The sequence below is a fragment of the Delphinus delphis genome, chromosome 12 (genome assembly GCF_949987515.2).
Source record: "Delphinus delphis chromosome 12, mDelDel1.2, whole genome shotgun sequence".
NCBI lineage: Eukaryota > Metazoa > Chordata > Mammalia > Artiodactyla > Delphinidae > Delphinus > Delphinus delphis.
In genome coordinates this window covers 59,203,034-59,218,443 of record NC_082694.2, presented here as the reverse complement: position 1 = coordinate 59,218,443, position 15,410 = coordinate 59,203,034, and the positions used below count along the sequence as shown (strand labels likewise).

The following is a 15,410-nucleotide window of genomic DNA, read 5'->3' as shown; positions in this document are numbered from 1 at the left end:
TAGATGTTTCCCTCCCTTCCAATTGGTGGAAAGTGGTTCACTTCTATCTAAAATACACCTAGCAACTGAAGATCAAAGGATTAATTGAAATGTTTTTGAAATGACAGCTGGCTTTAAAAAACAAACAAATAAAAACACTTGACAAATTCCACTCTTAAAGGTGTATTTGTCATTCTAGCATCAAGAAGCAGTGTTTAGAGGCCAATAAAAGTTCATTTTAGATTAAAAGCAAATAATGGAATAGTTTGACAGCAAAAACATATACAAGCTATCATATACTCAATACAAAGTTAAAATAAATCCAGTCATTATTTTAAAATACCATATATATATTTTGTGGAACTGAAAAGCAAACTCTTTCCCCCTTCACTGACATTACAATAAACACACATATTAGACACAAGGCAAAATTTATCATACCTCTACATCTGAAGCACTTCGGGGCTGAGCTTGGCATAGCATATTTAGTAACTGCAAAATTAATTCTTCAACATACTGAAGAGCATCATCACTAGACTCAAGAGTAGGATGAACTTGCCCCTGAACCTATAAACAAAAAGCAAAGTAATTAAAATGTAGGCTTGTTTCATCTAATTAGACAAATGAAACAAATAATTTTGTTTTCTGGGTTTTTTTTTGCGGTATGCGGGCCTCTCACTGTTGTGGCCTCTCTCGTTGTGGAGCACAAGCTCCGGACGCGCAGGCTCAGCGGCCATGGCTCACGGGCCCAGCCGCTCTGCGGCATGTGGGATCTTCCCTGAGCGGGGCACGAACCCATGTCCCCTGCATCGGCAGGCGGACTCTCAACCACTGCGCCACCAGGGAAGCCCATAATTCTGTTTTTTTAAGTGTGGGTTTGTATTCAAGAACATGGTCTGGCTTGCAAATACAGATTTGAATGTTATGACCCAAGTCTGGGATTCTTAACCTTTTTCCCAGCCACGTGCACCATACATGCTTATTAACATGTTTCTAGAGATTCAGATACTTAATTGCATAATTTCCTTTTTTTTTCTTAAACCATGGTTATCCTGGAGTGTGGGAATATAGAGAGGGAGGGAGAGGCTGAGCTGGGGATAAAAGATGCAGTTTATATGGTTTTTGCCAAGAACCAGTGGTAGTTAGAACACTTAGTCAACACAGTGCTTGGGAAAAATTGACCTCCTATGGGTCCCTTGTTTAACTCTATCTTTCCTACCCAATGATAAAATCCAAGAGGGATATATCTTATTCACCAAAGTAACTGGGATATATCTTATTCATCAAAGTAACCCCAGCATCTAGCGCTGTACATGGCACATAATACAAGCTTGATAAATGTCTGTTGAACAAAGTCACCCGACATCAAAGGACACAAAATGGGCACTTTTGACAATGTGAGACTGTCTATGCTTCAGGAAGATAACTTGATGGTCACTCATTCATAAATGCCCAATAATCTTTACCTTCATTTTCCTCAACCATTTCTTTGGAGGCATCTTAGGCCACCGGTTTTTGTAAAATTTACATTTTAATAACCAGCATGATAGTCTTTACTTGCATCCCTTTGTCACTCACTATGGGTCAAAACTGTTCCCTACTTTAGAAAAGGGCAGAAAAATCAGTTTCAGGAGACAAACAATACATGTTTCAAAATATGCTCAACTCTCTAAAGGACGGTAGAGCTCTCAGAGCTCTCATTGGATGAAAGTACACAGTACTCACTAGCCAAGAGCATTTAGTATGGTCTGTCCTACTACATACACCTCATCAGCTGAGGGTTTGACAGCCTCAATGTATGGAGAAATTTTATTATAAAGTATACCATATAATGAATTTTAAAATATATATTAAAAGTACATAGACATGCATATAAACATATATATGCACTTATAATACTTTTTAAAGAAAAGTATTTTAGAGGCAAATAACATTATGACAATTCAGAACTGTGTGAGGGGTGCTACATTAATTATGACGTTTGAAACAATTTACTATTATTTTACAGGTGAAGAAACTGAGCCCCAAAAGGCTTAAATCATCTGCCCAAGTACTTTTTATCATTTTTGGTATAGCTATTACCAACCTGATTGTAACTGATCTGCTTACAAATCTCTCACCCTATTAGATGACTGAATGATTGTGCAGTTAAAATAATGGATGGAGTATGGACTAGAACCCAGAATTCATGTTTCTCAGCTTTCTATTCACCAGGCCATCACATTCTGACTAATCTGTGTAGGTAACGAAACTTGTTTGTAAACAGACTCCTCTTCAACACTAAGCATGATTAAAAAGAACTTTTAAAAATGAAACCAAAAAAACCCTGGAACTTTTGAGAACAGTTTTATTTTTATACATTGAATTGCATGCCCTCATTGGCTTAAACTGTTTTCTTAGATACCCTTTAACTTCATGGTTGACTTATCTTCCTTGACAACTGAATCCTAACACTTCATGGTGGGTTTTTTTTTTTTTTTTTTGGTGGAGGGCTCTCGACTTTTTTAAACTCTCTTTTCTTATTATCTGCTTCTCTTATTTCTTTGTTTCTTTTTCCTTACAGAGTTCCATATCTTCCTTCACCCCTCAAATGTGGAGTCCCTCCTTGTCTGTCTGCTCCCTTCTTCTGTTCTCTCTGCCAACTAATCTCATTTACTTCCACATTTTTATCACCTGCATGGATGACTCCAAATCTACCTGTAGTCCTGACTTTTCTCCTGACTTTTAGACCCATATATCAAAATACTTGCTAGATATCTCCACCTATCCTACCAAAATCTCAACTATACATGGGCTGGGGGGGGGGAGTGGGGAGGAACTTATTATAAATGTTGAACAAGAGAAACTATATCTCACAAATGAAAAACAGTACAGACAGCCCCTGGTTTCACCAAGATGTAGTCCCGGAAAATGTAGCTATAATTGGGGTTACTTTCCTATTCAAGGCTCCAGCATCACATAAAATACAGCTACAGATTTATAAAACAACATAATTTTATAAGTAAAAGAGACTTTAGAAGTCATTTCGCTCAGTCCCTTTATTTAGCAGATAATAAAAAGGACACACCCACAATCCTGTAGCTAACTAGTAATGCTGAACCTGGGCCTCCTGGTATTTAGGCCAAAGCTCCTTCCACTAAACCCCTGACTGTCAACGTGGAGGAGTCCTAGTAGCTCCTTCAGCATAAGGAGTAGAATGTCCATGAACTGTATCTATTTATATAGTGGGCTTCTATATAAAACTTCGCTTTTTTTTCTCTTGGCTGCACCACGCAGCATATGGGATCTTAGTTCCCCAACCAGGGATCGAGCCCACACCTCCTGCAGTGGAAGTGTGGAGTCTTAACCACTGGATCACCAGGGAAGTCCCTAAAGCTTGGCTTGAAGTATGCGGTCATACTTTAAGAAACATCAGCATGTCATAAATGTAAATGCAGCACTATAAATCTTATCATCTGAAAAGGTAAAATCATTCAAAATGGGTAAAGTGATCATTGATTACACAAACGATCCCATGTATTACATAAAATTGTAAATATACTAAAAATGTGACATAAAACTAAACTGCTAGAGATAATAAATATTAAGATGAAAATATTTAGGGACTTCCCTGGTGGCGCAGTGGTTAAGAATCTCCCTGCCAATGCAGGGGACATGGGTTGGAGCCCTGGTCCAGGAAGATCCCACATGCCGCGGAGCAACTAAGCCCATGCATCACAACTACTGAGCCTATGCTCTAGAGCAGGCGAGCCACAACTACTGAGCCTGTGTGCCACAACTACTGAAGCCTGTGCGCCTAGAGCCCATGCTCCACCACAAGAGAAGTCACCACAATGAGAAGCCCACACACCACAGCGAAGAGTGGCCCCCGCTCGCCACAACTAGAGGAAGCCCACACCCAGCAACGAAAACCCAGCATAGCCAAAAAATAAAGATATTTATATATAAAAAAAGGATGAAAATATTTAATCAATAATAATTCTAATTAACTTTAAAAAATATCAAGCCTTTTGAGGAAGTGGTTTAGGTACCTCAAAACACATTTTAGAAAGTGTTCAAGAAGATGTAAATTGATCAGATTATATTTTTTAAATGTTCTCTGTTTTTCAAAGAAACCCATAGAAACTGTATAATTCTTCACTAATATAGCTCCATCTTTAACTGCTCTTCAATTTACACTTTATGCTGAAGCAATTCATACTATTCACAGTTTGTGAAACATGGCATGCAGTTTTCACTCACACTGTTCTCCATGGCTATCATTCATTCTCTTCCCATTTCGCCTGACTTTCAAACCCCAGATCTCGTGTCATTTGGGTAGACTTTCTTGCTTGTTGTCTCTTTCTAAAGCAGAATTAATCTCATTCATTTAACTGATTTATTGAACCTATTAAATACTGGATATATAGAGATTAATAAAAAACAGCCCCTGCTCTATGGGTCTTATACTCTGCTCTGTGCTAATCCTTGTACTAGGTATCACATTTTTGTTATTGGGTTTGTCCTACTGAGTTATAATTACATGTTCCCTTGTCTATTTCCTCTATTGATGCTCCCATTACGCAAGGCCTTGTTTATCTACTTATAGAATCATTTTCTCTTTGCTTTTCACTCTAAACCCCTGACATTCAGGGAATACTCAAAGCCTCTGTGTTATAGGGGAGAAAGGAAGAAAATATCTCTTTCTCAGAATTAAGAGTAAAAAGGGGTGGTGGTAATGCTAGAAGTCTGGTTGATTTCAGGAGAATAAATCCTTATGGCAGAAACCATCAACATATAAAGGCAGTCAGAACTAAAATCAATGTTTATTACGTAGAATCAAATGAACTGTATATAAATACAGTGGTGAAATGCTATGGTTTAAAAAAACAAACCAAAAACCGTGATACTGCTTATCACTTATAGTTAAAATGTTAAGCTTGACACCTTGTATGATACATGAAATTTTAGAAATTCAAATTCAAACAGTTTTATTCGTTGATGGTCACTAATAGCCAAATAAAACCTATTAGGTAAATAAATCAAACAAAGAATTAGGCTTAAATAGAAAATAATGCATGATGCCAACTGTTCACCTAAATTTCTGGAGATTAACCTTTATCACATCTTAAATCTGTCAAATTAGAATTGTAAGGTTCATTCATATGAGACTAATAAATTATTTTAATTCTCTAAAAACAATACTTCAAAATCTCTGACTGAAAAACATGTACAATGGTAAATGCTTAAAGACAAGCAGAACACCAATTCCTGAAATACAGACTTTGCTCTTTATTCTTTCAAGGAAGATGCTGTTAAGAGATTTCTTTAATGAGCAGACAGAAGAAGCATTCCATTTCCTTATACATATAGGATAAAAAAACACTTCTCTTCTATAAGATAGTGTAACACCTAAAGTGTTCCATTCCATCTAAATGGTACTCAAAGATATTTAATAGATCAAATGATCCAAAGTATTCAAGACTATACAGAATAGGTTACACTGCCAAATTTGATGACAGCCTTTAGAAGCTATCTACAACTAACATTCACTAAGGGTGTGTGTATGAGAGCAATTATAATATGCATTTAGACTTGGGTTTAAAGTTGATGGGGGTTTTCCTTTACATGTAGCTTTCAAAAACATTATATTTTATACTTAGGTTTACTGACATAGAAAACTTCATATGCTTCTTTAAATGCACTTATCTTAGGTAATTTGAGTAAAGTAAATGCAAAAACTTCACTAAAAAATGAATGATAGGCATTAATAAGAATTTTATATGATCATGACTGTAATTCTTTTGAGGTATAATCATCATATTCGATTAAGGAATAATCATCATATTCAGTTAAAGATGCCACCCACTGAATTTTAAACATTTCTTAAGGACTGCCGGCTTCTGTCTTGACAGTTCATTTTGTCTCTAGTAATTTCTAACAAATTCAGAAGCAACTTTGTGGCTATTATTGTCAGATTTATGGAATCTGGAATAGCAAAGGGATTAGATCTATAACAATTCCTAGCTGTTTGATCCATGAGTCCTCTAACTGTATTCAGGAACCCCTTGGGTAAACTGCTAGAAAACACTAAGTTGAATTCTGATGAATCTTTCACAGCCTTTTCTAGCTAATGGCTCTCTGAAGAATTAGAAAACTTCTGGATTGTACTTTGTCACATCTTGAGCCCAGATCTGCTACTTTTATTTAAACACATAACAGAATTTGAAATAAAACTGGTATGCTCAAAACCTTTACCATAGCAAATAATAAAGATTTGGACTGTTAAATCAATTTCTCATTGTTACAATTAGTCAATGTATGATGTTTTAGGTTCTTATTTCTCCTCATTTTGAGGTTTATTTAAAAATCAAAGCAAAAAAGCCTTTGTTTAAAAAAAATTAAAAGCAACAATAATAAAACAAATCAGAGAACAAATTTTTTCCAAAAACAAAATTGACTGAAAATATTTTCGCATTTCTTAGGGCTTGTTAATTAGCCTTTAGGCCCATGTATGTAACATTTTTTTCCCCCCTGATTTCCTCTCATTGCTGGGGACACGAAGATGAATGAGAACATGACATCTGCCCTCAAAGAGTTCAGCTCACAGAGGAGCTAGACATGTCAACAAGTGACTTAACACAGCGTTATGAGGTTACAATGGAGTTATATTTACGGTACAATGATAACCAAAAAAAGAATGATCCTTGCTGATGGTGTGTGAGGAGTATCAGAAGTCTTCACAAGTAAAACACACTTGAACTGGATTATAAAGGATGAATAAGGTGCAACAGGGAAGCAGATAAGGAAGTAGGGCTTTTACTAAAAGAGGTAACATATAAAGAGGCATAGAGGCCAAGATAAAATGATGTATTGGGGAAACTGTAAGAGTTGAATCAAAGACTGCACCTGGGAAAAGCTAAGACTGGAAAGGGCAGGCTTGTGTGTCATGCTAAGAAGTTGAGAAGTGATCAGGCCAGGAGAAAATGATAGAAGGGTTTCAAACAGACATTGACATAATTAGATCTATTTGCTGAAGAATCTCTCTGGTGTCAGTATAAAGGATGGGTTAAAACAAAGATCAAAGTGAAGAAAGCAAAACTAGTTGGAAGGATGCTGCAGGCTGTGTAAAAAGATACAATGAAGGCCTGAAACAATGTAGAAGCAGTGGGAGATGTAAAAGAGGTGAGGAGGTAAGTTTGGATAATTATTTTGGGGGTAGTGAGAACAGCAATGAGGGAGAACCACTAATTTCACTAGGATAGGAAATACTAGAAGAGGGTAATATTTTTCAGAAAGGTAAGAAATTCAAGTTTAACACCTTAGTTTAAGGTTCTTGTACTATATCTAAGGAAACAAAGTAGAAATTGTTTTTTATGAAGTGATTTTTAGAGTTTTATTATATTTTATTTTGGGGGCTGTGGAGAAGACACAGGGAGAAGATAGCTATCCATAAGCCAAGAAGAGAGGCCTCAGAAGAAATCCACCCTGGCAGCACCTGGATCTTGGACTTCTAGCCTCTAGAATTGTAATAAAATAAATTTCTGTTGTTCAAGCCACCCAGTGTGTGGTACTTTGATATGGTAGCCCTGGTCAACTAATACAACTTTGTAGTTGTTAAAAAGAATAAATCAGAGCTTTGCCATGTAACAGATTTCCATAAGGTATTCTTGAGTAAGACAGAAAACTTTAAAGTACAGGAACACTCAAAAAACGACAAACACACAATACAAACACATACACACTTGTATGTATGTATAATGTATTATATACATCTGTATATGAACATGACAACATGGAGAAAAATATGGAATAATATAACCTAGGTTATTAATATGGGTTAGAAGGACCTGGCAGGGCAGGAATGTGGATGAAAGGGAAGAAAAAAGGGGGAAGAATGAACAAACTCCCCCCTCCCTCTCAAAAAAAAAAACCAAAAAAAACCTGTACTGAAAATAAGTGTCATATTTATGCACTTTTGTAACTTTATGTAAATATAAAATGTAGATTTAAATTTTTTCATTTAAATAAAAAATTTCATGATTGCTTTTCTGCTGTGTGTACATCAGCGATGGGAAAGACAACATTCAAAGTCCTTTCCCACAGAAAATAACTATGCACATCAAATTCCAACCACGTGTCAAGTGCCAAGTTTACATCATCTTTCATTTATTTTGCTTTAAAAACAATGAGTATGGCCTTCCTAGACAATTTTTTTATTACTTTCTGTGATAACAGAGTTCCCATCAATAAAACAAAGAACTGACTCAAGAAAAGAATCTCTGATGGAGTTTTAGTTCTTCTTCAAAGCATTTTCTTAATCTTCATACCCAAGAATCTTCCAAAAGTAAGAGAAATCCCTTATCAGTGATGTCCTGACACAGGCAGGAGCTCTTTATAATATTCCCATCTTTTTTACCCTAGTGCTCCCACTCATTCTATTCTACTTTAAGTTTTGATCTCCGTCTAAGAGGCATCTTTTTTTTTTTTTTTTTTTTTGCGGTACGCGGGCCTCTCACTGTCGTGGCCTCTCCCGTTGCAGAGCACAGGTTCCGGACATACAGGCTCAGCAGCCATGGCTCACGGGCCCAGCCGCTCCGCGGCATGTGGGATCTTCCCGGACCGGGACACGAACCCATGTCCCATGCATCAGCAGGCGGACTCTCAACCACTGTGCCACCAGGGAAGCCCTAAGAGGCTTCTTTAAAGCTGGAAGTCATAACACATGTGTGTCTATTGTCTATTCTTTGACAGTTTTCCCCAAAATAGCAACAGATGGCAGTTTGTGACTAAAATATCTAATAAAACTCACCAATTGACTGCCCATAACCTCTAAGCATTAGATTCTAAAATCTAGTGAATCAAAGGCAGGGGGAAATTTTTTTTCAAATTCAATCTTCTCCAAATAGATCGGGTTCCTTGATGTATAATCACTAACAGTAAATTGATTTACGAGATGAACTAAATAGATTTCTACACATTTATACTTTCATTTCTAGAAGGTAAAATGGTCAATGTCATCTGTGAATCCCAGGTGACATTCTTGTAAATTTTATCCATTTTCAAACTTTCTGAGTAAATGAGGCTACATCTCAAATACGACAATGCACTTATGCATATGTTCAACTAGATACTAGGAATATAAGATAGACATAGTCTCTGCCTTCACAGAGCTTAGAAGTACAAGAGGGGAACAAGACAAGTAATCACAAAAGTAACTACACAGTAAGAGGCAGAGCAGTGAAGAGGTTAAGTGTGGGGTAAACTGTCTAAATTCAAACTCAGTTCTTCAAATTATCAGGGTGTAACCCTAAAAAATTACTTAATCCTTCTGACAGTATCATGTACCAGTACACAGTCAAGGTTTACTAAATGTTAGCTGCAGCTATTACTGTTATTCTTATTAAAGGATGTCATGAAGCTACAAAAGGGGCCTAAATTAACCGGGTAGTTCTGGAAATGAAGATTAAAGCTGATATCTGAAGGGTGAGTAGAATTTAGGTAAAAAGTGGATTGGCGAAGTGAGAGGAATGATATTCTAGGCAAATGGAACAGCGTGTACAGACATGAAGGGGAGAGTGAAGGAAATGAAATTAGAGAGGGTTACGTAGGGCCCAAATCACTGGCCAGATGCACCAGATGCAGATGCATTTACTAAGATGAGGAAAACTGTAAGAAGCAGATTTTTTAGTAAATGGGAGGACAAGGAGATTAACAGTTTAGTTCATTATGCTTGATATCTTCTTTTTAAAAGTATAATCAACATACATTATATTAGTTTCAGGTGTGCAACATACTGATTCAACACTTGTATACATTGTGAAATTATCACCACAATAAGGCTAGTTACCATGTCACATACAAAGTTATAAACCTTTTTTCTTGTAATAATAACTTTTAAAATTTTTCTTAGCAACTTTCAAATTTGTAATGCAACATTACTGACTATAGCCACCATGCTGTACATCACATCCCTGTGACTTTATTTCACAACTGGAAGTTTGTACCTTTTGATCCCCTTCACCCATTTTGCCCACCCCTCAACCCCCCTCCCCTCTGGCAACCAGATTCATCCTCTGTATCTATGAGTTCCGTTTTATTTTGTTTGTCCATTTGTTTTCTTTTTAAAATTCCACATATAAGTAAAATCATAGGGTAATTGTCTTTCTCTGACTTATTTCACTTAGCATAAAACCCTCAACGTCCATCCACGTTGCTGCAAATGGCAAAATTTCATTCATTTTATGGCTGATTAGTATTCCATTGTGTGTATACACACACACGCCCCACATCTTATTTATCCGCTCATTCACTGATAGCCACTTCGGTTGTTTCCATATCTTGGCTATTGTATTCCATTCTGTGTGTGGATACACACACACATCCTACACCTTATTTATCCACTCATTCACTGATAGACACTTCGGTTGTTTCCGTATCTTGGTTGCAGTGAACATAAGCGTGCATGAATCTTTTCAAATTAGCATTCTCATTTTCTTCAGATAAATACCCAGAACTGGAATTGCTGAATGATATGGTAGTTCTATCTTTAATTTTTTGAGGAACTTCCATACTGTTTTCCATAGTGGCTGCACCAATTTACATTTCCACCAACAGTGCACAAAGGTTCCCTATTCTCTATATCCTCACCAACACTTGTTATTTCTTGTCCTTTTGATTATAGTCATTCTTACAGGTATAAGGTGTGTCACACTATGGTTCTGATTTGCATTTCGCTGATGATTAGTGATGTTGAGCATCTTTTAATATGCATGGTTGGTCATCTGTGTATCTTCTTTGGAAAAATGTCTATTCAGACCCTCTACCCACTTTTTAATAAGATTGGTTGTTTTATTTGTTATTGAGTTGTATGAGTTCCTTACATATGTTGTATATTAAGTCCTTATCAGGTATATGATTTGCAAATATCTTCTACCATCCAGTAGGTTGCTTTTTATTAATGGTTTCCTGTGCATATGCTTTTCAGTGTGATGTAGCTCAGCAGTCCCCAGACTTTTTGGCACCAGGGGCCAGTTTTGTGGAAGACAATTTTTCCATGGACCGGGGATGCTGGAGTGGTACATTCAAGCACATTGTATTCATTGTGCACTTTATTTCTATTATTATTATATTGTAATATGTAATGAAATAATTATACAACTCACCGTAATGCTGACAGGAGGCAGAGCTCAGGTGGTAATGCGAGCAATGGGGAACGGCTGTAAATACAGATGAAGCTTCACTCACTCGCCCGCTGCTCACCTCCTGCTGTGCGGTCTGGTTCCTAACAGGCCACGGACTGATACTAGTCCGTGGCCTGGGGGTTGGGTACCCTGATGTAGCTCATTTTTTAATTTTTGCTTTTGTTGCCATTGCCTTTGGAGTCAGATCCAAAAATATATCTCCAAGAGCAATGTCAAGGAACTTACTGCCTATGTTTTTCTTCTAGGAGTTTTATGGTTTCTGGTCTTAAATTCAAGTCTTTAATCCATTTTGAGTTAAATTTTGTGTATAAGTTAGTAGTCCAGTTTTCCAATCACTATTTATTAAAGAGACTGTCCTTTGCCCATTGCATATTCTTGCCTCCTTTGTTGCAAATTAATATACCATCTATATGTGGGTTTATTTCTGAACTCTCTATTCTGTTCCATTGATCTACATGGCTTTTATGTTGATACCATACTGTCTTGATTATGATAGCTTTGTAATATAATTCTGAAACCAGGGAGCGTGATGTGATGTCTCCAGCTTTGCTCTTTCTCATGATTGCTTTGACTATCTGGGATCTTTTGTGGTTCCTTCCATAAAAATTTTAGGATTGTTTGCTCTATTTCTGTGAAAAATGCCACTGGAATTGATAGGGGTTGCAATGAATCTATAGATTGCTTTGGGTAATATAGATATTTTAACAATATGTTAAAAATTGTTCCAATCGGGCTTCCCTGGTGGCGCAGTGGTTGAGAGTCCGCCTGCCGATGCAGGGGACACGGGTTCGTGCCCCGGTCCGGGAAGATCCCACATGCCGCGGAGCGGCTGGGCCCGTGAGCCGTGGCCGCTGAGCCTGTGCGTCCAGAGCCTGTGCTCTGCAACTGGAGAGGCCACAACAGTGAGAGGCCCGCGTACCACAATCAAAAAAAAACCAAAAACCAAAAACCAAAAAAAAAAACAAGGAAAAATTGTTCCAATCTATGAGCACAGGATGTTTTTCCATTTACATGTGTCTTCTTCAATTTCTTTTGTCAATGTCTTATAATTGTCAGTGTGCAGGTCCTTCCACCTCCTTGGTTAAATTTATTCCTAGCTATTTTATTCTTTCTGATGCAACGGTAAATGGGATTACTCTATTAATTTCTCTGATAGTTCACTGTTAGTGTATAAAAATGCAATAGATTTTTGTATATTGATTTTGTACCTTTCAACTTTATTGATTTATTAGTTCTAACAGTTTTTTTTTTTGGTGGAGTCTTTAGGGTTTTCTAAATATAAAATCATGCCGTCCACTAATAGTGAGTTTTACTTCTTCCTTTCCAAATTGGATGCCTTTTATTTATTTTTCTTATCTCACTGCTTTGGACTTCCAGTGCCAATACCAGTGGCAAAAGTGAACAACCTTGTCTTGTTCCTGATCTTAAGGAAAAAGCTTTTAGCTTTTCCCTGTTGAGTATGATGTAAGCTCTGGGCTTGTCATATATAGACTTTATTATATTGAGAGACACTCCTTCTATACCAATTTTGTTGAGAGTTTTTATCATAAATGGAGGGTGAATTTTGTCAAACACTTTTCTCCATCTGTTGAGATGATTATATGATGATCTGGATGATCTGGACTTCATTATGCTTGAGATATCTTTGAGATATGAAACTAACAAACAATCAGTTTAATATATGGGTAAACAAGCCTGGAATTTTATTTTTAATAAGTTTATCACACTGTGCTCCTATGAAAATAGCAAGAAGTAGATACCATATCACTGTTAAAACAAAAATGTCACAAAAAAACAATAAAACTTTTTTTCCTCCTACAGATCCCATACTATCCAGCAGAAATCAGAGGCATTTATTTATTTATTTTTATTTTTATTTTTTCTGTGGTACGCAGGCCTCTCACTGTTGTGGCCTCTCCCGTTGTGGAGCACAGGCTCTGGACGCGCAGGCTCAGTGGCCATGGCTCACGGGCCCAGCCGCTCCACAGCATGTGGGATCTTCCCGGACCAGGGCACGAACCTGTGTCCCCTGCATCCGCAGGCAGACTCTCAACCACTGCGCAACCAGGGAAGCCCCCTAGAGGCATTTTTTTAATGCTTTGAAAACTGTAGCCCACAGTTCCCTTACCACACCAATTCCACGATGGTAGCTAGGAAGGCTATGGGGGTATGAGTATTAAACTAGAATATCAGAAGTGGCTTTTCCCTACATCTTTCTACTATTCTAGAGCATGGCCAAACGTCCCTGGCAAAGAAGGGAACCTACTGACTCTTGGGCTCCAATGTGTTGAATACGTTCTTCATAGAGAAGCTCTAAAAGAATAATGAAAAGCATAGTATACACAAATGGTTGGGTACAGAGATTAGTTCAATGCAAGAGAAGAAAACAGCTCCACACAATTATAGATATGCTTCAGATTTCCTGATAACTAGCATTAATTAGTATTTATTATAAAGTATCACATGTTTATGCTTCATAAAAATACTTCCTTATATAGAATCAGTGTATCTTGATTTTGTAAATATTAAGCAATATGGCAAGAACAATAGAGCTGTCAAATGATAGTCTGCAAAATAAAGTATTAAGTCTTATGATTCATTTAAAAATTTCATTTTTTCAGTTCACAAAACAATTAAATCCATGGGATCTTTCTAATAACTTAAACAAGACCTCCTATTTTCTTGGAGACCGCCAATGGGGGAAATAATGAGAGTTGCTGTCAGAAGATCTATCTTGGAGGTCTGACTTTACCTGTATGTATGTATGTATTTGTTGTCTTAGGTAAGTCATATCTCCTAAATCTCAAGTTTCTCACCTGAAAAAGGCAATATCATTACCCATCTCCAGAGACACTTGATCAAATGAAGTCATATAACTGAAAGTACTTTAAATGACAGAATGCTAAATAATTGTAAGTAGTCACTATTCACATTACCACATGCAGTGAGGTACAAATTACAGCAGCTGAACATTAAAAACAGATGAAGATTGTATGTACTTGAACTCATCAATTTGACAAATTTCTCTTTAGATATAGTACCAACAAAATACAGTTTATCCCACTTTGCATTATATAATCCCATATATCAGTGGCGCTAACCGAAACCATGCTTAACAATTACCTGAAGTGTTTTGCTTTTTTTAAATTGTGGTAAAATACACACAAAATTTACCATTTAACCATTCTTAAGTACACAATTTAATGGCATTAAGCACATTCACTGTTCTGCAACCATTACCACTATCCATCTCCAGAACTTTTTCATCATCCCAGAATGGAATTCTGTAGCCATTAAACAATAATTCCCCATTCCTTCCTCTCCTCAGTCGCTGGTAATCACTTGTCTCTATGAATTTGACTGTTGTAGGTACCTCATATGATTGGGATTATACAAATTTATCCTTTTGTGCCTGGCTTCTTTTGCTTCACAAAATCTTTTCAAGGTTCATCCACATTGCAGCATGTATCAGATTTCATTCTTTAAAAAAAAAATAAGTTTATTTATTTATTTATTTATGGCTGTTTTGGGTCTTTGTTTCTGTGTGAGGGCTTTCTCCAGTTGCGGCGAGTGGGGGCCACTCTTCATCGCGGTGCACAGGCCTCTCACTGTCGCGGCCTCTCCCGTTGGGGAGCACAGGCTCCAGACGCGCAGGCTCAGTAGTTGTGACACACGGGCCTAGCCACTCCGTGGCATGTGGGATCTTCCCAGACCAGGGCTCGAACCCATGTCCCCTGCATTGGCAGGCAGATTCTTAACCACTGTGCCACCACGGAAGCCCCAGATTTCATTCTTTTTTAAACTGATAACTCCTAATAATCAAAAGACTATTTTTTAGAGCAATTTTAGTTTCACAACAAAACTGAGTAGAAAGTAGAGAGATTTCCCATATACCCTCTGCCCGCATACATGCATAGCTTCCTCTGTTATCAACATTCCCCTATCAGAGTGGTACATTTGTTACAACTGATGAATCTATATTGACATATCATTACCACCTAAAATCCTTAGAGTTCACTCTTGGTTTTATACGTTCTACATTCTATGTAATTTACATTATACTTTTTCATTGTCGATATACAGGAAAGTGACTTACTTTTGTAATTTAACCTTATATCTTGCAACCTTGTTAGAATCACTTATTAGTTCCAGGAGTTTTTTTGTCCATTCTCAGGAGTTGTTTTTTTTTTTTTGTCCATTCTTTCAGATTTTCTACATAAACAATCATGTCATTTGCAAGCAGTGATG

The 15,410-nt window shown here is 37.1% G+C and overlaps 1 protein-coding gene across 4 annotated transcripts in view; it reads right to left on the bottom strand.

Annotated features, from left to right (window-relative positions):
- The window catches only part of SOS1 (SOS Ras/Rac guanine nucleotide exchange factor 1), a 152,616-nt gene that overhangs the window by 85,095 nt on the left and 52,111 nt on the right, over positions 1–15,410 (bottom strand). For all 4 annotated transcript variants that reach the window (XM_060026777.1, XM_060026778.1, XM_060026779.1 and 1 more), the window contains exon 2: positions 421–546. In XM_060026777.1, coding sequence (XP_059882760.1) covers positions 421–546 — 126 coding nt within the window. The remainder of the gene's footprint in view (positions 1–420; positions 547–15,410) is intronic.